This window comes from Equus quagga, chromosome 10 (genome assembly GCF_021613505.1).
Source record: "Equus quagga isolate Etosha38 chromosome 10, UCLA_HA_Equagga_1.0, whole genome shotgun sequence".
NCBI classification, from domain to species: domain Eukaryota; kingdom Metazoa; phylum Chordata; class Mammalia; order Perissodactyla; family Equidae; genus Equus; species Equus quagga.
This window is the reverse complement of record NC_060276.1, coordinates 72,131,216-72,154,096: the sequence shown is the minus strand read 5'-3', so window position 1 is coordinate 72,154,096 and position 22,881 is coordinate 72,131,216. Positions and strand designations below refer to the sequence as shown.

General features: G+C 37.9%; 1 protein-coding gene across 2 annotated transcripts in view; it reads left to right on the top strand.

The window, feature by feature from the left end:
- Window positions 1–22,881, top strand: part of AR (androgen receptor) — a 160,422-nt gene that overhangs the window by 58,245 nt on the left and 79,296 nt on the right. For both annotated transcript variants that reach the window (XR_006890313.1, XM_046673462.1), the window contains exon 2: window positions 22,250–22,401. Coding sequence is in view for 1 of the 2 variants with exons in the window: in XM_046673462.1 (XP_046529418.1) it covers window positions 22,250–22,401 (152 nt within the window). In the remaining variant the exon portion in view is untranslated. The remainder of the gene's footprint in view (window positions 1–22,249; window positions 22,402–22,881) is intronic.

Below are 22,881 nucleotides of genomic sequence, written 5' to 3'. Positions count from 1 at the left end.
CCTTATTTTATATTTATCTTTCTGTTTTAGAATAACAAGCTAAACTGTCTCTACCCAGACCATTTTAATATAAAGTATTTATCCAGATTGAATTTTTATATTTTTCAAGAACATTTAAAATCTGCCTCACCTAGTTAAAATCTTAGCTTCACGAATAACTTACTGTGGTAGGCAGAATTCTAAAATTACTCCAATGACCCTTATCCTTGTATGATCCCCTCCTCTTTGAGTATGGGTAGAACCTGTGAATATGATATCATTCCTATGATTAGGTTATGTTTCTTGGCATAATTGATTTTAAGAGGGGATGTAATCACACAAGCCCTTTAAAAACAGAGACTTTTCTTTACCTGGTAGCAATAGAAAGAGATTTGAAGATTGAGAGGGATTTGATGTGCCAATACTGGCTTGAAGATGGAGGGAGCCACATGGACTGTAGCCTTTAGGAGCGATCCCCACCCGACAGCCAGTAAGAAAATGGGGACCTCAGACCTAGAGCTGCAAAGAAATGAATTCTGTCAACGACTAGTGATTTTGGAAGTGGATTCTTCCCCTGGAACCTCCATATAGGAGATCAGTCTGGTTGACACCTTGATTTTGGCCTTGTCACTGAGCAGAGAACCCAGCTGAACCCACTAGGACTTTTGACCTACAGAACTGTGAGATAATAAATGAGTGTTATTTTAAGCTGCTAAGTTTGTAATACTTTGTTATGCAGTGATAAAAAAAATACACTTACCATGTGATCTAAGGCAGGCCATTTATCAAATCTCTTGTGCCTCACTTTCCTTTTGCCTGTCTTAGTGGAAATAATCTATACTCCTTTGAAATTGTTGCTGTGAAATGTGGCTTCCACAGTAATAGGAACCATGTATTATTAATTTTGATTGTATTACTAGTGATTATTTTGATTCTCTCAGGCCTATAAAACTCCCTTTCACATATGAATGAAAAAGTACAGGAATATAATTTGCCCCTAGGTAGACTTTTCTGTAATGTGATCTTAGGATATCCAGGCCATATGCCTGCCATTCTACTGTAGCAGAGAAAACATGGAATCTGGGCTGTCCATTTGTATCATATACTTATTGAGAATTCATTTTGTACCTGGCACTATAGTAAGCTCTGTAGGTGGTACAAAGGGGAGCAGAATCAGATACGGTCTTTGCCTTCAAGTGACACATAATGTAGTAGAAGAGAGAAGATATGAGGTCACACTAACCATACTCCAAGATGCCTTGAGATGAACAAATAAAGTTTGGTAAGAGTTCAGAGGAGGTTGCCTGTGAACTGGGCATTGAAGAATAGTTAGGATTTGAGTAGCAGGAGACAGAAAAGTAAAGGCATTCCAGCTAGAGTGAAGAGCACAAGCAAAGGTGATGATAACCTAGAAAGTCATGTGGGAAATAACAAGTAGTTCAGTATAACAGAAGTGTAGGATGTATAAGTGTAATAGGAAATGAATTTGAAGGAATAGATTGGGGCCAGATCATAGAAGACCTTGATTTTTAGGTTAAGGAGTTTGGACATTATTATGTGTTTCTGAACAGAAGAGGAAAGTTATCATGATCAGATTTGTGATTTAGAAAAAAGTATCAGCAACGTGATTAAGGGTTTGTGATGAAGTATGAAGGGTGATGAGGCAGAGACTGGAGACGGGGGACATTTAAGAGGGACAGAAATTGAGATGATAAAGACATGACTTAGTAAGAGTGCTTTTGGGAAAGGAGAAGAGGAGCATGCTTTATGGAGTCACAGAGGTAAAATGGACATAGCATGGCAAGGAGGCAAAGCTCAAGAGGTTTGTAAGGTGCTGAGACAGGTAGAAGTCACACAGCTAGGAAGTATCTGAGTCAGGATTAGTACCCAGACAGCCTGGCTGTGAAGCTTTTGCTTAGGCATTATAGTTCACTCCTGAGAGAGTGGACAACAGGAATAGTCAGGGAAAAGAACCCTTTTATATACAATGTGACAGGATCAGCACTCTGATCCCTGCAGCTGCTCTTTGATCAAAGACTACGAGTTGAAGTAGGATGTAAGTGTGTGTATATATGTATGTGTGTATGTACCGCTTCTGGTACTGAAAATGGGGAACAGACTAGGCAAGGCCACTGCAGTGGGGTCTGTAAGCCCCCAGCGCTCACCTGCCCCAAGGAGAGGCCTTAGAAATTTGGATCTATTCACTCGGCATTGCCACATTCTACACACTTATTGTCCTCTGAGAGAATAGGGTGACTCCAATTCATGATGCCTGAAGGTTACTTTTGGAATCCACATTTGTTTGTTCTGAGTCTGTTCTAAAGAGTTCCTAACTCTCTTCTTCTCACTCTCTCTGGCTCCGGGCATGTATAGCCTGATCCATTGAGAAATATGTAGTGCTAACAGGACTTGGGAAACTTACCAGATAGTCTATGGCAGGATTTGTAACATATGATGCCAGGACTGCCTCTATAGAATCCCTTGGAGGTCCTGTTACAAATGTAGATTCCTGGGTCCCACTTCAGACTTGTTGAGGCTCTGGAATTGACATTTGTAACAAGCATGGATCCTTTGTCAATAAACATACAAATTATTTGCTTTATTTATTTTTATATGTTGTTTGAAATCCCCGAATAAATTAGTCATTGTGCCAGAATAATCAAAGTAATTATGATATTGAATATGTTTTTCCGAATGACACTTTCTCCTAGAGATTCTCATATATATCCCCCTGTATCCATCTTGTTTGATAATTACCAGGTCTAGAGTAGGATTCCTACTGGTTTTCTTTTTAATTTTTATTGGGTTTATGATAGTTTACAGCCTTATGAAATTTCAGTTGTACATTATTGTTTGTCAGTTGCGTTGTTTCCTACTGTTGTTGAAAATTCCTTCTCTTAACTCTCAACAACTTGTGTGTGACTGTAACAACATCACAGCAAATTTACGTTAATGTTAGCATATTCAACCACTGCCTGAAGAAATTTGGTCCTGACCTTAAAGGAAATTGAAAAAATTCTTCTTTATATTTCTTTTTCTTCTGTGAACCTTTTATACTGGCAGTAGAATAGTTTTCACTGCAGGCCACTGCTGTCTGCCTCCGGAGAAGTGGGCTTGACCTTGTGATGGTAACTGTAGAATGTTTTTTGAATGTTCTTCGCAAGGTTGATTGTTATGGCCTCTTTGGAACAGTCTCCTTCCCTTTGGTCCCTCAGTGACCAGTAGAAGAAGGGAATTTTATGGTCTGGAACTGGTTAAGTAAAATCCAAAAATAATTAGGACAGCACTTTACTTCTCTGGGAATGAGTTTGGTAGGAATCTCAATGTATTGGAAAGCACCAAGATTTCGCATCACGCGTTCCCCAAGGATTCTCCCAGTGGCCTGTGATACAGAAAACACTGTTGGAATTGCCTGGTTGTAGAATGACTCACCCTTTTTGCTTGAATGGTTTCACTTTCATTGTGGAGAGACTCTCTGGAGGGCCAGCTTGGCATGGACATGTGTTCATTCCAGCCTGGAGCATTCTTTATGAGAAAGCATTTTTTGAGTGATTTGCCATTTTATTTTGGAACCACTCTGCCAGCTATGAAATGGTCATCTTGCCTCTTTATTTGTCTGAGAAAACAGTTTTTTCCCCCCTTCTTATCTTCATGGCTACCAAGCAGCAGAAGGGTAGCTCAGGGAAACCATACAATTTCCTTCTATCTGTCTGTTCAGAGACTGTTCAGGAACTGGACAAGAACATAAAATCTGAGGTTTACTGGTTTGTATTTGCCCCTAACTGGACATGTGGTATTCTGTTTTTCAGGTGATATGATGGACAGATCATTGGTACCCCTTCATGAAATGAATTATCCAAAAAGCATGTGTTAATGTGTTAATGCTTGCCATATGCCAGGCACTGTTCTAGGCATTCTGTTAACAGAAATGAAACAAATTTCTGTTCTTTAGGTGTTTGTAGTCTAACAGGGAACACAAATATATAAGCGAATTGCTATTTTAAAAAATGTCATACTCTATGTGAATATAATGTGCTGAAATGTGATTAATTCTGAGGGAAAAGAGTGATAATGGAATGTTCTCAGAGGAGGTCAAGTTGAGGGAAGAAAGACACTCCAGATAGTGGGACTAGCACAGAAGCATGGTAGTTCATTGAGTTTGAGGGAATAACAAATAGTCCAGTGTTGCTTAAGCAAAATGCAGGTAGTTGGTAATATTCTATGTTAGGTTACAAAGGGCCTTGAATGTCATCCTGAAGGTTTTGAATTCTGTTCTGTGAATAGAATCTTAGGATTTAAAAAAATTATTTTCTACATATTGAGCACATCTTATGTACCAGACACTGTGCATGAAATGAGTATTGCCTTCTCCACCATTAGTTCCATTAGTTTTCCCCATTGGGGCTTGGCAGTTATTAGTTTGTATGTCCTTAGAAGGATTTTAAGTAGAGGTGTGACCCAGAGGATTTGCATTTTAGAAGGATGACTTTGGGAGTGATATGCAAGGTGGTGAAACTAGAGATAGTGAGACTATTCAAGAGTCTATTGCCTAAACTGGGCAGTAGTTGAGCAGAAAAAGATGAGCAGTATGTTTATTGAATGGTTCTAGGGATTGGAAATACTTAAAACTTAAATGAAAGAGTCCAGGCCTTCTATTGGCTCTTTGTGCATATCTTTAACATGTGTGAATGTCAAGAGACCACATGGTTGATTTTTTTTTAAATTGGCACCTGAGCTAACATCTGTTGTCAATTTTTTTTTCTTCTTCATTTTCTTCCCAAAGCCCCCCAGTACATAGTTGTATATTGCACTTGTAGGTCCTTCTGGTTGTGCTATGTGGGACGCCGCCTCAGCATGGCTTGACAAGAGGTGCCATGTCTGTGCCCAGGATCCAAACCAGTGAAACCCTGGGCTGCCGAAGCGGAGCAAGGGAACTTAACCACTTGGCCACGGGGCCGGCCCCCCAACATGGTGTTTTTGAAAGAACTTGAAGCTTGGAAATAGAACACTAGTGTTCAGATATAACTAGTGGTGAATCCATAGAAATCTTGCTCTTCTTCTTTGGGCCTCAGTTTCCTTAACTATAAAATGGAAGTTTGAAACTTTCTAGCTACTTCCTAAAGTTGTAGAGATCACTTGAGATAATACATGTGAAAGACAATGTGCTATACAAATACTGGTTCTTGAGGCAGCGGTCATTTAATGTACTGAATGTTGTGCCTGCCTCACAGAGTTGTTAAAGAGTATCAAATGGAATAATAGATTTGAAAGCATTTTGTTAACTTTAAAGTGTGAGTCAAGTGTTAAGAATTAGTAAAAATAATAAAAGAGAACAAATCATTCTACATCCAGATGTTCTGTCTCCACTGTGATTCATGTATTCATGCAGAACTGTGCAGATGAACCTCCATTTAATTTTCACAAACTAGATTCCAACACGTAACAAATAGGACCAGAAATTTTATGCATTGCCTTTTCCCTTGTCAAGTTTTGGCTCTGAGACTGACAGAACACCCATTTTAGATGAGTTCTTACCAGCCTTGTGCTCACATCCAGTTACTTTGGCTGTGTGCCTGCTGAATTTGGGTGCAGGCCCCCAGATCCAAAAGGAACCTTAGGTTTCCTTCCATTCAAATTGGCTAGACATACCAACCTTCACGTACTATGCCCAGCAGGGCCACAGGTTTTTCACAGGCCAGCAATCATCATGAAACCAGATGTGATGTGCAAATCTAGTTTCACATTGCTTGTGGTCAGTGGAAATACTGGTAGCCTATGGTAGCAGGAAACCCCACTACAATCTGCTGTTTCCAGTGGAGGTAACAGCCAGATGAAAATTCTGCCTTTGGTATTTATGAGATGGAGGAGAGAGGTGAGAAATCAGAGCAGCTCCCACCTTTACCCTCAAAATTCTAAGATAAAGAGGCCTTCAAAGCCTTCTATTCCATTGTTTATTTCACCAATAGAAGTACGTTCCATGCTACATAGTCATTCTCTCTCCATTCTTTTTTATTTTAATTTCAGTGGAGCCAGCTTAGGATGCTCTGGCTTTTGGTTTGCAAGGACCATATCATGTTTTCAAACTGTTATTTTTGAGGACAAGACGGTTGAGAAGAGCCTGCCTCCTTATCTCTTCACTCTTGGCAAAGAAGATTAGAATCATGTAAAGAAATGCTCTGTTGGTTGACTTGATGAATCAGTATTAGTGGATCTAATGTATATTCCAGAATTTTGTGCCATAAGAGTTGAAATTCTGACCTGTAATCTTTTAAAAAGATTTAATGTTGAAAAAATAATGAAAGAAAATTAAAAACAAGTAAAATATATCACTAGTTACCTAATCACCCTATCAAAATTCATTTTCATGTTTGCATATTTAGCCATTTTTATTTTCTATATTTATCCATGTACCTGTGTTTTTATATCTTTTTTATATAAAACATGGTTTTATATCATGGCTTATTTCTTTTATATTTTGCTTTTTTCTTTTGACTTAGTATATTATAATATTTTTTCTTTTAATTCCTTCTTGATACACCATAGATCTGCACTGTCAGTACGTGTGGCTATTTTGATTTAAGTTTAAACTAATTAAAATTAAAGTAAATTAAAAATTCAATTCCTCAATCTCATTAGCCACAAGTCAAGAGCTCAGTAGCCACATGTGTCTAGTGGATCCTGTTTTGGACAGTGAAAATACAGAAAATTTCCATCAACACAGGAAGTTCTATTGGAAAGCACAGCCATAGAGTATATGTGCCAGGATGTACTAAATCACTTTTCTGTTGTTGGACATCTGATTATTTCTCATTTTTAGATATTGTGGATAACTTGACAGTGAATATATTTATATATGTAACTATTTGCTTTGGTTGACTTATTTTTTATCAATTTCAAAAACTCCGTTATTGGGTCAAAGAGTATGAACAGATATTTTTGGGAACCTGTAGTGTATTACCATAGTCCGTTCAAAAAGGTTTATATCAACTTAAAGTGCTTCGAGCAGCATATGATTATCCTAGTTTCACTGCAATCTCAACAATACTGGACATTATCAATTTTAAGTTTTATTCTACCTTGTTTTTCATTAAAAGATAGCTTATGTTCAATTCAATTTGTATTTCCTTTTATTATTGGTGATGATGTGGTTTCTTATCCAGTTTTACTTTTTCTTGCATGAAATTGTATATTTACATCTTTCCCTACTTATATTTTTATTTCTTAGTGTTTTCTTTATCAGTTTGAATGAAGTATTTATATATAACATATATCAAAATTTCCAGCAATATAATCTCTAAAAGTTTGTTTTTTTACACAATATAGTCTTAATATATCCTCCAAAATGCTAGAAAAATTTAAATAGACAGCAAAATGTTTGAAGATTTTTTAAGATTCTTTTTATACCACTTTTAAATGTTAATTTAAGGAGGGGCTGGCTCCGTGGCCAAGTGGTTAAGTTCGAGCACTCAGCTGCAGGCGGCCCAGTGTTTCGTCGGTTCGAATCCTGGGCGCAGACATGGCACTGCTCATCGAACCACGCTGAGGCAGCGTCCCACATGCCACAACTAGAAGGACCCACAACTAAGAATATACAACTATGTACCAGGGGCCTTTGGGGAAAAAAGGAAAAAATTAAAATCTTTAAAAAAAATGTTAATTTAAGGATCATAAAAAGAAACGAGAATTAAATCATTTTTCAATAAACGGCTTTTGACTCTTGGGAAATCCTGGAGTCATGTAGATTTCTATAGACCAGAAAGGAAAGAAGGATTCATCAGTGTCTAAGTTCCTCCAGCTCCCTAACCTGTAATGAGACTTAGCAGCTTCAGGCTCTTCAATATTTTTAGGCTTAGCTGGTTGCTCCCTCTACCTAAGGCACATCTGAAAACCCTAAGGCAACTACTCCAAAGCACATGCTTGTGTTAATTCACAGGAGGCAGTCCTGAGAGCATCTCTCTCTTGTTAGGAGGAGAAGTAGCAAATAGGAAATTTTGGTAGAGTGCCTAAAGTTAGCTTGATGTTTTCTATTAGTTTTTTAAAGTAATACATTCTCATGGTAAAATGATTAAACCATACAAAAGGGTGTGAAATGATAAAAGTCCTACTCATGACCTCACTCATTCCTTGCACCCACCCCCCGGTTTCACACCTCAAAGGTAAGCATGGTGACCAGTTTCTTTTGTATGAGTCCAGAGATTTTCTGTGCATATAAAAAAATGCTTATGCAGTTAAATGTTTGCATATTACCACACAAAATTGTGGTTCTCTTGCCCAATGCACATAAAAAACCCAGTTATTATGGCATTAGCTTTTGGGAAAAGAAAACAGCTTTATTGCTAGGTTGATCTACAGGGAGATAGGGGCATATGCCCTCAGATCTGTCTCCCCGATCCAGGGCTTGGGGAAAAATTCATGGAATGACGGGCAGGGTAGTCTGAAGTGTGGGGATAAGGAGAAGTGAGGTAATTGATCATCTGCACAAGCATAGTCAAGCTTCATGGCTCTTCGTAGGATGCATGTTCACAAAATGGCCAGTGTTACCATGATCTGAGGGTGGAGTTTTCAGCCCTTTGACATCATAAAGGTCACTTATTGGGCATTTTGCAGGCCCAGTTGATGGGTTGGTGGTCTCAACTGGCCAGAGCTGGAAAAGATGTCTCAGTTTCTGAAAAACCATTCTTAATTACTCTATTGATCAGACGACGGGGTCAGTTGAACTGGTCCTAGAGGGCCCATGGTTACATGCATATTATTTTTCACAAATGCTATCACATTACGATTACTGTTCTACAAATTGATTTCTTCACTTAGTTAATAGATCTTATACACTTTTCTATATTGGTGTGTATATATATATATATATATATATTAATTGTCTTAAAGGCTTCACAATATTCAGTTGTATGGATGTGCTGTAATTTATTTTGTCATTTCACACTACTGATGGATATTTTATTTTTTTCTCACTTTTTTAATATTAAAAGTAGTGTTGCAATTAATATCCTCAAGAGACTGTATATATGGTACTTAAGGGGAATGGATCTGGTACCAGACTATTTTGATTCGAATATTGGTACCGCCACCTCCTTACTGTATGACCTTGGGCAGGTTACTTAATTTCTCTATGCCTCAGTGTCTTTCTGTGAAAATATTGAGATAATAATGGTCTCTATCTCATAGAACTATTAAGAGGTTTTAATGAGTTAACAATACACATTAAAAACTTATGTATATGTTAAACGCCAGGCACATGGAAAATATAACAATTGTTAGTTAATATGATTGTATATCTTTATTAGCATACTTTACAAATATATATTCTGAATTGTTAAATAGTTGGATAAAAGAGTGTATGTATTTGTAATGCTGGTTAGATATTACCCCTTTCCTCGCCAAAAAACTGCAAGCACTGGATATTATTAAACTTTTTAAGCTTTGTAAATCTGATCAGTAAAAAAACACCCCAGTTTATCATTATTTTAAGTTTCCTCTTTTAATTGTGAGTGAGCATGAGCATCTTTTCACATGTTTATTGGCCATTTATATTTCTTTCCATGTGAACTGCCTGTTCTTGGCCTTTGCCCATTTGTTGTTGTTGTTGTTTGGTTTTTCATCTGTTTCTTACTGATTTATGGAGCTCTTTGTATATAAAGGAATTTGGCTTCTTGCAATATGTGTTACAAATAGTTTTCCCAGTTTATCTTTCAACTTCATTTATATGTTTTTCTGTCCAGCAATCTTAAATGATATAGTTAAATTAATCTTTCTTTTTCTTTATGGCTTTTGAATTTGGATGTGGTGCTTTGAAGGTCTTTCTAGGTGGGTTTGATTTAAATCACGTACTGGAAGTATTTTTGCCAAAATAGACTCAATTATGGATGTAAGAGCCAGAAGGAATCTTACAGGTTGCATAATTCAACCCTCCTCTCCTCATATCTTTTTAATTTTTCTTTGCAGAGGAAAGGAAATTTGGTCCCAATGAAGGGAACAGACTCTAAAGTTTCCACAGCCAGCTAATGGTAAAAATGTAGACTGGAACTCTGGCCTCTTGATGCCTATTCCAGTGATCATTCAGTTTAACCCAAGTGTTTCATAAACAGAGCTTTCTTACTTTAAAAAAGACACATTTAAGCAACTCAGAGATAGAGACCCTTTTTAAGAAAGTAAACAACATATTTCAAAACAAAGATTTATTTTTATTTTTCAGATTAATTTTTACTTAGAGAAACATCAGCATATGTTCTGTTAAACATAAATCATGTATGTGTTTTAGGTCTTTAGTTGAACAAATGTGCAAATATTCTAACCAAAGGAGCATATCTGTCTTTTTTTTACTTTCCTAATTATTTTAATTATGAGTGTGAAATGTGGATTTATTTTAACAGAAATTAAGTAGACTTTTGTTCTGATAGATATGAGAACTGAAAAGCATTAGCTTGGCTACTAACTGCATTCTCACTTCCTTTTCCTGATTTGGCAAAGCCTGGTATTAAATCTAATTCCTTTTAAATTCTTTGGGACCTTAGCCAGTGTGATCTGTCCATATGCAGATCTGGCCATATCATTTCTCATTCTAAAGCTCTACAGTGGATCCTCATTGCCTATAGGATAAGGTCCAACTCCTTAGCCTAGCTTACTCACTGTAGCCACTTGATCTCTAGCCACCTGTGCAGTTTTCCAGCCTTATTTACATTTCCCTTTGTACATGCTGTTTCACTGTTTGGGGCAGTTTTCTTCTTGCCCATCTTCCTGCGTGACAAAACCAATTTAAATAAACATTATTTCTGCTATTTCTGTGAAGCCTTTTCCAATCTTTCCACTCCAAGACTAAGTATTGCTATAGGCAGGACTTCTGGAGTAGCAATTCAAAGATCATGGTGGATCCTCTACCCAGTGAAACAACCATTTAACTGGTAAAAATTATAAAAATAGCCATTTAAAATCACTGGAAATTGTCTTAGGGGCATACAGCAAAGAGAAAAATATTTATTCAAGAGAATATATTAAATCTCAGTAAAAAAGCAAGAGTCTGTGGCATTGAGCCATGACCTATTCTCATCCCCACCCCTAGCTCCATGTGATGGAAGCTGTTCTCCAGGTAGGTGCAGCCAAGAAGACAAGGGCTGCCTCTCCCCCACAACTCCTGCTCTAGGACTGTAGTTTCACCCCCATAGAGGCAGGCCATCAGCATCTCTAATGCCTCTTAGCCCTGTATTGCAGAAGCACTCTTCTAGAAAGGTGCAGCTGATAGAATTGGAAATCCCTTCTATCATCAGTTTCCACTCATGAAGACTCTGCCCCAGTGGTGGTAAGCCAAGAATACTGGGACACTGATTGTGCCTGACCCAGCTTACATGTGGGGTGAAGGGTTTCATACTGGAAAAGACGAGCCAAGAGGACTAGGGGCTACTATCACTCCCCAAGGTCCAGTCCTAGAGCAGAGGAGTCACTCTGGGAGAAGCAGGTTGCTGTCCCTGGCCCCCAACTCCACTGCAGTGAGAACAGAGGTACTGCCAGTGGAGGAAGTCAGGTCGTTAGGATGGATAGCTCCACAGGTGTGCCTGAAGGGACTGACTTTATTTGGAAAAGAGCATGGAGAAGTTCATGGCTAAAGGCTTTGTCAAAAACAATGGCAATCTTGGAGGTTGTCAATTAAAAGGGGATTTGTAGCTCCATCATACTAATAACAACACGCAAAACACCAGACCTGTCAGAAGGTTACCAGAGAAAGCAAGGACAAGAGATAGCCAAGAAGAGAGCTTGTGGGATCACACTCATTTCTGAGTCTGTGGAGTGCTGTGTACATGTGCTAGTGTGTACCCACTAAAGAGAAATGAGAACAAGATGTAGAGCAGACTCTAAAGCATTCCTCAGGCCACACACAGATGTATCAGTAAAATGCAGAAGGCTTCAGGCTGAAGATGCTTAAGCATAAACTCTGACCAAACATTGCCTGAACAAGATGTTACTCTGACCCTGGGGCAACTCCTAAGAAGCCAGGCTGAATAATAAAATAATCTTTGTCTCTAGTGGAATAAAAGACTGCCCAAAGCTGCACCCTCTGAAGAGTGACCAGAGAGAGAACCTCTGAGATACTTGTCCCTAGCCGAATGTGGGGCAAAATCCTTAACACCCTGAACTTTGAAAGTAGTTTCCAAACTACATGCACATCCAATTGCAAAGAGTACAAATATAACTGGCTAGGGGGATTACAGAGCAAGCTTTAACCAAAAATTGGTTTATGTAGATCCAGAGTTGACCTCTGGGAAGCCAGTCTAAAAGATAAAAACAAGGAAACATATCTGAGTAGAGACATCAGAGGCTTTACAGTGTGGAGGAAATAGACTTCACAGAGTTAGTTCAGCCAAGTCACTTAACAAACAAATGAGCAAACAGAAAATAAGAACAACAAGCTCCAGAAAGGGGCAGGTCAGTGTTCAGTGTTGTTACAATATAGTATTTGAAATATCCAATTTTCAACTGAAAATTATGAGATGTGCAAAGAAAGAGGAAATTATCACCCACACACAGGAAAAAAAAAGCAGTCAACAAAGACTGTCTAAGAGGAAATCCATATGTTGGACTTACTAGCAAAGTAATATGTTTAAGCCTACTTTAAATATATTCAATAAACTAAAGGAAATCATTTCTAAAATACTAAAAGAAAATATGAGAATAATTTCTCACCAAATAGAGAATATCAATAAAGTGATAGAAATTATAAAGAAGAACCAAATGGAAAATCTGGAGTTGAAAAACATAATAATTGAAGTGAAAAATTCGCTAGTGGGGTTCAAGAGTAGATTTAAGGTGGAGAAGAAAGAATCAGTAAATTTGAGCATAGATCAGTAGAGATTATGCATTTTGAGGAACAGAAAGAAAACAAGGAATGAAGAAAAATAAAGAACCTCAGAGAAATGTGGGACAACTTAATAGTACACCAATATACGTGTAATGGGAGTATCATAAAGAAAGAAAAGAAAGAGCAGAAAGGACATTTGAAGAAATAATGGATAATATCTTCCCAAATTTGATGAAAAACATTAATCTACACATCAAATAAGGTCAATAAACTCCAAGCAGGAAAAATGCAAAGAGATTGACATCCAGGCCCAGCATAGTCAAGATGTCGAGGCCAAATATAAAGAGAAAACCTTGAAATCAGCAGAAAGAAAAGTGACAAGAGAACCACAATAAGATTAACAACTGACTTACAAGAAATAGCATAGAGCAGAAGACAGTGTTATGGTGTAAAGTTCTGAAAGAAAAATCTGCCAACCAAAAATCCAGTGAAAATTCAGCAGAACTATCTTTTAAAAGTGAATGTGAAATAAAGACATTCCCAGAGAAACAAAAACTGGGAGAATTTGTTGCTAGCTGAGGTGCTTTGTAAGAAATACTGAAAGGAAGTGATGCCAGACAATAATTTGAATCCACATGAAAAAACAAAGAGCTACAGTAAAGTGAATTATGTAGATAATGATAAAAGTATAATTACCTATTTCTTTTTTCTCTTAGCTCAATAAAAATGAATTGCATAAAACAATATCAGTAAAATTGTATTGTTGGATCTATGACATATAGAAATCCAACATATTTGACAATAAAATGCAAAAGAGGAGAATGGGAGTTAAGTTAAATTAGAGTAAGGAAATGGTATCAGACAGTAAATTGAATCTACAGAAATAAAAAAATTAAAAATGGCAAATATGAAGATTAACATAAAAATCTCTATGAATTGTGCTGTCCTTTCTTAGCTTCTCTAATAGACAATATATGTATGTATATATATATTGATATATATAGTAATAGTTATAAACATATATTGGTTGGTTGGCAACATATATAGACAAATTATGTGTAATGCATATTATACAAAGGGAGAGAATGGATCTGCAGAGGAGTAAGGTTTCTATAACCTCCTGGAATTTAGCATATATCTGAAGTACATTCTGATCATTTAAGATGTATTTTTGAAGCCCCAGAGCAACCACTGAGAAAATCATTCAAAGATATATTTTACAAAAGTTAAAAATACAGTTAAAATCATTCACTAGAAAATATCTGCTTTAGAAAAAGTGTCAATAGTAAAGGAGAAACAGAGGAACAAAGTAGTAATAAGAAATATAGAAAACAAAAAGCAGAATGGAAGAGGTAACTACAACTGTGCCAATAATAACATTAAATGGGAGTGAATTAAACAATAAAATCAAAAGTATAGATTGTCAGCATGGATAAATAAAACAAGATACAAGTATATGCTGTCTATTGGAGACTCACTTTAGATTCTAAGACACAAAATGGTTAAAGTGAAAGGATGGAAAAAGATATTCCATGCAAACAGTAATTACAAGAGAGCTGGAGTGGCTCTTAACTAATGTCAGACAAAATAGGCTTTAAGACAAAACTATTACTAGAGACAAAGGACATTTTGTAATAATAAAGGATCAATCCATCAAGAAGATAGGACAATTATAAACATATATGCCCCTAACAGAGCCCTAAAGTAAATGAAGCAGAGAGAAATAGTTCAACAATAATAGTCAGAACTTCTATCCATTGTATAGAACAACTAGACAGAAGATCAGCAAGGAAATAGAAGACTTAAATAGCACTACAAAACAGCTAGACTAACAGACTCTATTGAGCACTCTACTCAACAATAGCAAAACACAAAGTCTTCTCAAGTGAACATGAAACGTTCTCCAGAGTAGACTATATAATAGGACATAAGACAAGCCTTTTGTGCTCCAAATTTTACAATCAACAAAGTAAAACCCCTTCCAGGCACTGTACAGAACACCTGACATGGATTAGCTCACTTAATCTACTCAACAATCAGATAGGTAGATATTGTCAATATACTTACTTTGTAGATGTGAAACTGTAGTTACTCAGTAAGTGCGACTGCAGGTATCACAGTGCTGGTGTGTGGTGAGTGTTAAATAAATATTAGCTTCCTTCCTTTCCATGGGTATTTTTTTCCTCTCTCCATCCACGTCAGCTGTAGATGTTTAGAGACCACTCTGTTTTTATATGAGTATAGCAAAAGGCATCTAGGCAAATTGTGACTAGAACAGTTAATGAAAGCGGAGCACAAGGCCCTAGGCAGCCTAGTATTACTTAGCCCCATGAAAGGTCCCCAGACCACTCTAGTCATCAGATAGAATATTGTCCTTTTCAGCTTCCACATTTTGCAGAAAGCAGAAACTACCACATTTCACAGCCACTATTTCCTCATTGCTTAAGAAATACACAGAACAAAGTATACCTTTTCAGGGCTGAGAGAGGAAGAAAATCATATCACAGTCCTCTCCTAACTACCTCTTGGAGGGAGCAGTTCACTTTCAAGTGACCTGGTTATGCTTCTTGTAGTATAGTGTTGCCTTCTCCTTCCCCCTCATATGTCAGCTCCCACCTGTATCTTTGCTATGTCTGTTTGTTCTTAGGAGAAAGCAGCTGAAGCTTGCTTCTGGAGGGAAGTTTAGGGGAGTGTAGCTCCCTTTGCTAGGAACACACCAACCAAAATTTGTGCAAGCTATTTTAATTTGTTTTCTCTTTTGTTCATTTCCCAAAAAAAGATTTATAAATGAAAATGCTCAACACCATTAGCTATTAGAGAAATGCAAATCAAGACCAAAGTGTGAGATACCACTTCACACCAATAAGTGACTAAGTAAATGACTTTAGTGAAAAAGAAGACTAAGGTAAAAAAGATAGAAAAAACAGGTTGCATGTGGAGAAACTGGAGCCACTATACATTGCTATTAAAAAAGTAAAATGATGGGGGCTGGCCCGGTGGCACAGCGGTTAAGTTCGCACGTTCAGCTTCGGCAGCCCAGGGTTCGCCGGTTCGGATCCCGGGTGCAGACATGGCACTGCTTGGCAGCCATTCTGTGGTAGGCGTCCCATGTATAAATTAGAGGAAGATGGGCATGGATGTTAGCTCGGGGCTGATCTTCCCTCCCGCCCCAAAGAAAAGGAAAATGATGGGGCCAGCCTAGTGGTGTAGTGGTTAAGTTTGCACACTCTGCTTTGGCAGCCCAGGCTTCATGGGTTTGGATCCTGGGTGCAGATGTACACACTGCTCATCAAGCCATGCTGTAGCGACATCCCACATACAAAGTAGTGGAAGATTGGCACAGATGTTAGTTCAGGGACAGTCTTCTCAAGCAAAAAGAGGAAGATTGGCAACAGATCGTAGCTCAGGGCCAGTCTTCCTCACCAAGAGTAAAATGGTGCAGCCACTTTGAAAAACAGCCTGGAAGTTGCTTAAAGTGTTAGCACTTGACCTAGTAATTCCATTCCAAGATATACAATCAAAAGAAATGAAAACATATGCCCACACAAAAACTGTACACAAGTGTTCATTGCAGCATTATTCATGATAGCCAAAGAGTGGAAGAAACTTAAATGTCCACCAACTGATGAATGGATAAACAAAATGTGATATGTCCATGCAATGGGATATTATGCAGCAATAACAAAAAGTTAAGTAATGATACATGGTGCAACATGGATGAATCTTAAAAACATTATGCTAAGTGAGTTAGGCAAGTCACAAAAGATGGCATAGTATGATTCTATTTATATTAAATATCTAAAAAGGGCAAATCTTCAGACACAGAAAGTACATTAGTGTTGCCAGGGTCTGAGAGGAGGAGGGAATGGGGAGTGACTGTTAATGCGTATGGGTTTTCTTTTGGGGGGTAATGAAAATGTTCTAAAATTAGTTGGTGGTAATAGATGTGAATATGCCAAAATGGATGAATTATATGGTATATGGATTATATATCATTAAACCTGTTAAAAACAACCTAATTAAATTAAAACCAGGCTATAAGATAGATATTGTATGACCTTGGCAGTTTAGAATAGTGGGAGAATATGGATTTGGGGGGAAATAGTCCTAGGTATGAATTCTGACTTTGCCACTTATTAGCTGTATGAACTCAGATAAGTCATTTACCTTATGTAAGTCTCAGTTTGCATTATCTTCAAAGTAGGAATAATGATATCTACCTCAGAGGTGGCTTTTTAGAACCTAGTTCTCCTCCCATCTCTCTTTCCTACCATTTTCTCATGAGATTATTATAATAATGGCCATTTATTAAGTACTGTGCCTGCAAGGTATGGGCTGCTTTACCTTGAAAAATCTCATTAAATCCTTATAGCAGTCTTGTGAGTTCTGTATTTCTTTACCCATTTTACACGTGAAGAAATTGAAGCCGAGTGACTTGTTCAAGGTCATTATGTTAAAAAGTGGGAGAGGTGGGCATGAAAACCATATCTTCTACGTACATATCTTCTCACTTCAATGAAAGGCATCATTAAAGAGAATTCGAGAGCTATGAGGTAAAGTCAGGTAATACTTTTAAAAGAAAACATGACTGTCCTCTTGGACACATAGTTGCCAAATTTTGAATCTCAGGCTGGCAGGGGGAAAAGAAGCTACCAGTCTCATGCCATTACTTTGGCAATTTCTCTACTGAAATATCCCTTGTACCCACAAAGAAGTAGGCACAACGGATCTATGAGGAGAGAATAATTTTGAACTCTGATTTTTATCTTAAAAATTCATGTAGAACTGTCGTTATATTCCACAATGTGATTAATAAAAATATTTTAAATTGCTAAACATCAGGAAAAATATTATGCTGTATAAAGAGGTTTGGTGTTTTCCTAAATCCCTTCCTATTTGAAAAGTACAGAGGTATGTGTGAAAAATATACGCTTTTACACATCTAGCCTTTTTTTCCTATTCTCTCCACTTATATTTACTTTTCCCTGAAAGCACTGCATAGCCAAAGAAGATAGTCTCTTTTGTTTTAAAGATATTAGATGTTTCCCTTTTTTTATGATAAGACAAAAGGTGAAGGCAACCTAGACTTAAAATGCAGCTGCCATGTGGCATAGAGGGGAAGGCTTAACGTGTTATTTAACGTAATTCTCTTACAAGCCCCATAAGGGAGAAAGGATCTCCACTCTCCAGATTACACAAATGGAGCTCAGAGAACCTTAAGGATTGGGCCCAAGTTTCAGTGGTGGAGGCAAGATTCCAGCCCAGGTCTGGCTGGCTCCAAATCCCTGCTACACTGACATTCTTCTCCCATCAAGGAAAACTGGTCTGTGACTGTTGCATTTTTCCCTGGTTCCACAATCATTGGGGGACTTGCTTAAATTAGTCAGACCCTTTAAGATATCCCCAAGGCCGAGAGAGACAGACAGACAGACAGACAGACTGACTGAGATTACAGCTAGATTATAGCTGGCTGCTGAGGGTGTCTGAGCCCAATTTTTCCCCATGGTTGAGCTGGTGTTTGTAGGCCTATGTCTTCTAGTAATTCACTTTTATTTAATTAATTGTGAAACTGTTGGAGGATAGCAAGTAGTGTTCTGGTTTGAAAAACTTCCATTCTATGCAGCAGTGCTTTTGCTTCAGACTCATAAAACTGAATGCCTTGAGTTGGGATAATAAGTGAGCTGTGTATCCCAGGGGACACTGAGAAGAAATGCAATGCTGCATGCAAATTCTGCGCCTACTTGTTCTCAAAGCAAACTTCTGCTGTACTTGCAGTTAGGATGTTATTTAGGAAGATATTAGAAACTTCTGAGGTGTTTCTTTTAATTCTTCTTTTATTTATGTACTCTTAGAGCCATAGAAGAGAATGCATGTAACATATGTCAGTTATAGAGCATCATAATAAAATGAACACTAATGAGCCCTGATTAAAGAACAAGAACATTAACAAAACTTTTTTGTTCACTGCTCTAACCCCAGGACCTGGAGTGGTACCTAGTGTGTAGTTGGTGCTTAATAAATACTTCTAAATGAATGCGTAGATCAACTTGTATCTTCCTTCCTTATATCATTACCCCTAGCCTTGCCTCAGAGGTAACCACGATCCTGTATTTGGGGTTTATAATTCCCTTGTGTTTTGACATTTTTTTCATATATATCTTCCCAAATTACATTGTTTACTTTTGCTTCTTTTTGAACTTAATGTAATGGAATCATATTATCCGTATGCTATTATGAATCATTTCTTTTATGCAACATTGGCTTGTGAGATTCATCTATGTGTAGCTCTCTTCTGTTCCTTGTCATTGCTGCATTGTATTTTATTGAATGAGTGTGCCATTATTTATCCTTTCTCCTGTCAGTGGATGTTTATCATTTCTGCCTTTGTAAACAAAGCTGCTATGACCCATTCCTGCATATGCCTCCTGGTACAAATGTGCATGAATTTCTCTGGGATATAAACTTGAGAGAGGAACTGCAGTTAGAATTTTCATTCTGACCAGATGTCAGCCCATGAGTCAGAACTGCAGTGTGCCCTTTGTCCGCACTAGGCCAGGTCAGTGAGAGTGCTGCCCAAAATATTTTGTAAGAGAGAGGAGAGGGCAGGTAGGCAGAGACTGGCCTAATGAAGTTAGGAGATATCTCAGGCCTCTAGTCAAAGTGGGTTGTAGTTAAGAAAAATGCAGATTCTAAAATCACCTTCATTATTTCCCCTCCACTTCCTCCTCCTCTACAGTTATTTTTGTGCAAGGTATATTTTACTAAACTCATATCTAATAAAGGAAATGTTGATGGCTTTCTTCAGTCTTTAAGCATTGATTGTAAATGTGATTAATTAGAATCTTTTAAACAATTTGATCTGTATCTTTAATTTTAGTAGGAATGAAAATTTCTATTTCTTGAAGGCACTATCCATAAAGACTTATTTACTTTATGCTGATTTCTATTTTCTTTAATACTTATTTTGCAATCATATAATGATACTTAATGTCATCATCATCATCTCATTTACCTATCTATACCTTTATGTCTTTCAAAAAACATTTCTGTCTTTTCTGTGCTTCCTTAGCTCCAGCAATCTGCACTCTGCTTTATTATATAGCCTACTATGTTATTTTACAGTTCCTTTCTTTCTTTCTTCTCTAATAGATAAGTTGCTTAGAGACAAGGATAATATCTTGATCATCACTGTGTTTCCAGCACCTAGCCCTGTGCCTCGTCCATAGGGCTAGGTGCTAGGAGTTGAGTTGAATCAATCTAGATAGATTTCTAATTTCAACCATCAATCTCATGACAGGGTTAGTCACAGGTTACAAATCCACACTTTGGAGTCAATCTTACCTAGGATGGAATCTGGGCATTTCTAGTTACTAGATGAGTGATCTTGAACAAGTTTATTTAATTTTACTAAGCCTCAGCTTCCTCTCCTACAATATAAGGATAATGCAGAGCTACCTGGCAGAGTTGTTGCCAGGATTAAGTGAGATGATATATATGAAATGGCCTGGCACATGGAGTGCCTAAATACATGTCCTTCTGATTTTATTTGAACTGTTTATATTAGTTACAGAGGTAAAAAAAAGTGAGGAGAGGATGAAGACACTTGCGAAAAAACTTCTTCCTCTCCTTGTTTCATGAATGAGGATGGAGGTATGAATTTTACCTAAGGAAATGAGATTTTTGGCCAAAGGAAAGACGTTCTTAGCATTTGGCCCATTTGTATATTGGAAGTGAACTCTTTTCTTGTGGAACTTGTGGCTCTGCTAGTCTTGGTTTGATGGACAGACTCCTGCTGGCTTTCCAGTTAAGGTAGGAAGGGGAAGGCTTGAGGGGAGAAAAGATAGGCCACCATAGTCAGCTACTGGGTTTGCATACCAGCAGAACTTTTTGAATGCTTTCTGTTATGCTTGGGACTTGAATAAAGACTAATATTTGTGTCTTAGAGATAAAGTGCTTGTCAAATGTAGCTTGAGTGAAAGCTTTCTTTGTTCTTGCCTTACCAGGGCTGCTCACTGGGAGTTGAATGAGGATAGCGTTTCATGCTTCTTTTTGGATTCTGCTAACTGTGTTGAGCATGATAACCAAAGAGCCATGGGTTGAAAGAGAAGGTGAATGGCAGGAAGACAATAGGGTAATAGAAACTGTGTTGGATTTGGAGTCAGATAGTCCTGAGCTTGGTGTCAAATAGTCCTGGGCTTCCCCTCTCTAGATCTGACTTTCTTCATCTAATGTAGTAATGAGAAAAAAATTGTCTCACAGAGTTGTTCTGAGGTGTTGAAATCACCCAGCACAGCAAACAAGGTGCCATTAGGGCTTATTTTCTTTCCTTTCTTAGTAAGGAAGGAGTACTCATAAAAAATAGTGGCTGCATTTCTGTGAATGAAAGTATGGGCGATTCTCATCTATCTGAGGTAGATTAACCCAAGAGGTTGCTTAAGTTTTGTTTAATGCTTAGATATGGGACATAGAAGAGAAAAAAGTTGTAAGAACCATGTTCCATTTGTTTAAACTTGAATTAATTACTATGGAAGACTGAGAGTTAGCCTGCGATTGAGGTTTTATGATTGGCTTTGTGGTCCTCTCTTTTACATACACCTGGAAGGACTCAGACACAGATCTTCTTGGAGATAGGCAGTTAGACTAGGAGACTTCTGAAGCTCCATCCTAGCCCAGGGAACCTATGTGTCTTTTAATGGCCAAGTGTTGAGATGGTAGCCTGAGAGGCTTCCAACATCATTGTGCATCATTTCTCAACAGGAGTCTCAGGTATATAAGAATTCTGTTATATTACGTTGTAGAACAGGGGTGAGGGCATGTCCATGTGATCTACAAAGACTCCTAAGAAAGTGAGGAAATGGAAAAAAGAGACCAAACACTGGTGTGATAATACTAATTATGATCCCTCACTTGTATATTCATGTCAAGGGCTTTTTATCCTTTTTTCTAATTTATACTGCCACTCATGGTAGTAGCTTAGTAGAATAGCTGATATTATTCCTATTTAAAGATGAGAGTAAGGCTCAGAGAACTAGAGCAAAGCACATCAAACTGCTTTGGTGTTTAGTCTGTTTGTCCATAGGTCTCCCTTGGGATAAGGTAAGGTCATAGGGCTGGGTTCATACCATTTAATTGCTCTGAAATAGTTGCCTGACCTTAAGTTAGATGTCTTAACCTCAGGTTTCTGCCTTCATTCTTCCCTCATGTAGACATAGCTCCTGAGATTGGCTGGTCCCAGAGAACGTCTCTAATCCTTTAGCAGGACCCAAAAAACCTCTGCCCACATGACAGGAAACCCTACAATCATTCCTAGGAGAAGTCCCAGGAAAATTTAGCTTTATACTGACTCACTTAAGCAATGAGTAATAAAAATTTACACAAGTAGTTTACTCCTGAAGATCTCAGACTTCTAGCCTCCTATTTCTGGCAACCACTGACGTGTGTTGCATTGTTCCTTTTGTGTCTTTCCAGTTTGGAGACTGCCAGGGATCATGTTCTGCCCATTGACTATTACTTTCCACCCCAGAAGACCTGCCTGATCTGTGGGGACGAAGCTTCTGGCTGTCACTATGGAGCTCTCACTTGTGGAAGCTGCAAAGTCTTCTTTAAAAGAGCCGCTGAAGGTAAAGGGTCTTGCACGCTCATTTCTATTTCCCTTTCTCCTTTATCTTATAGGGAGAGACACCAATCTTCCAGGGCCCAGGATTTTATCATCTCACAGATAAAGTCACTAGCGGGCCCTCTCAAAGAACTTAAAAGCCTAAAGAAGCAAGTTTTCATACTTGCTGCTCCCCTAACTTCGGTAGCCTTGGTAGTACAGGCAATGTAGGCAATGAAAGTGGTCCCAGCTGGTGCTTGGAGCTTGGTATGTCCTAGGAATGAAAGAAAAATTAATGATTTGAAAAGATTTAATTTCCTCCCTGCTTGTATTCCACTCTGCTGCCTAGTGAGAGAAAAAATTGTCCTTATAAGAGAGGTTAGAAGTGGAGAAACCCCAACTGAGTCCCCAGCTCGTTCTCTTTGGTGAATACGAGTCTGTTCCTTAGCAAAGACTTCCTAGTCTCGGCCCTAGAAAGGAAGCGTTCTTGCTATTCAGCAGACTA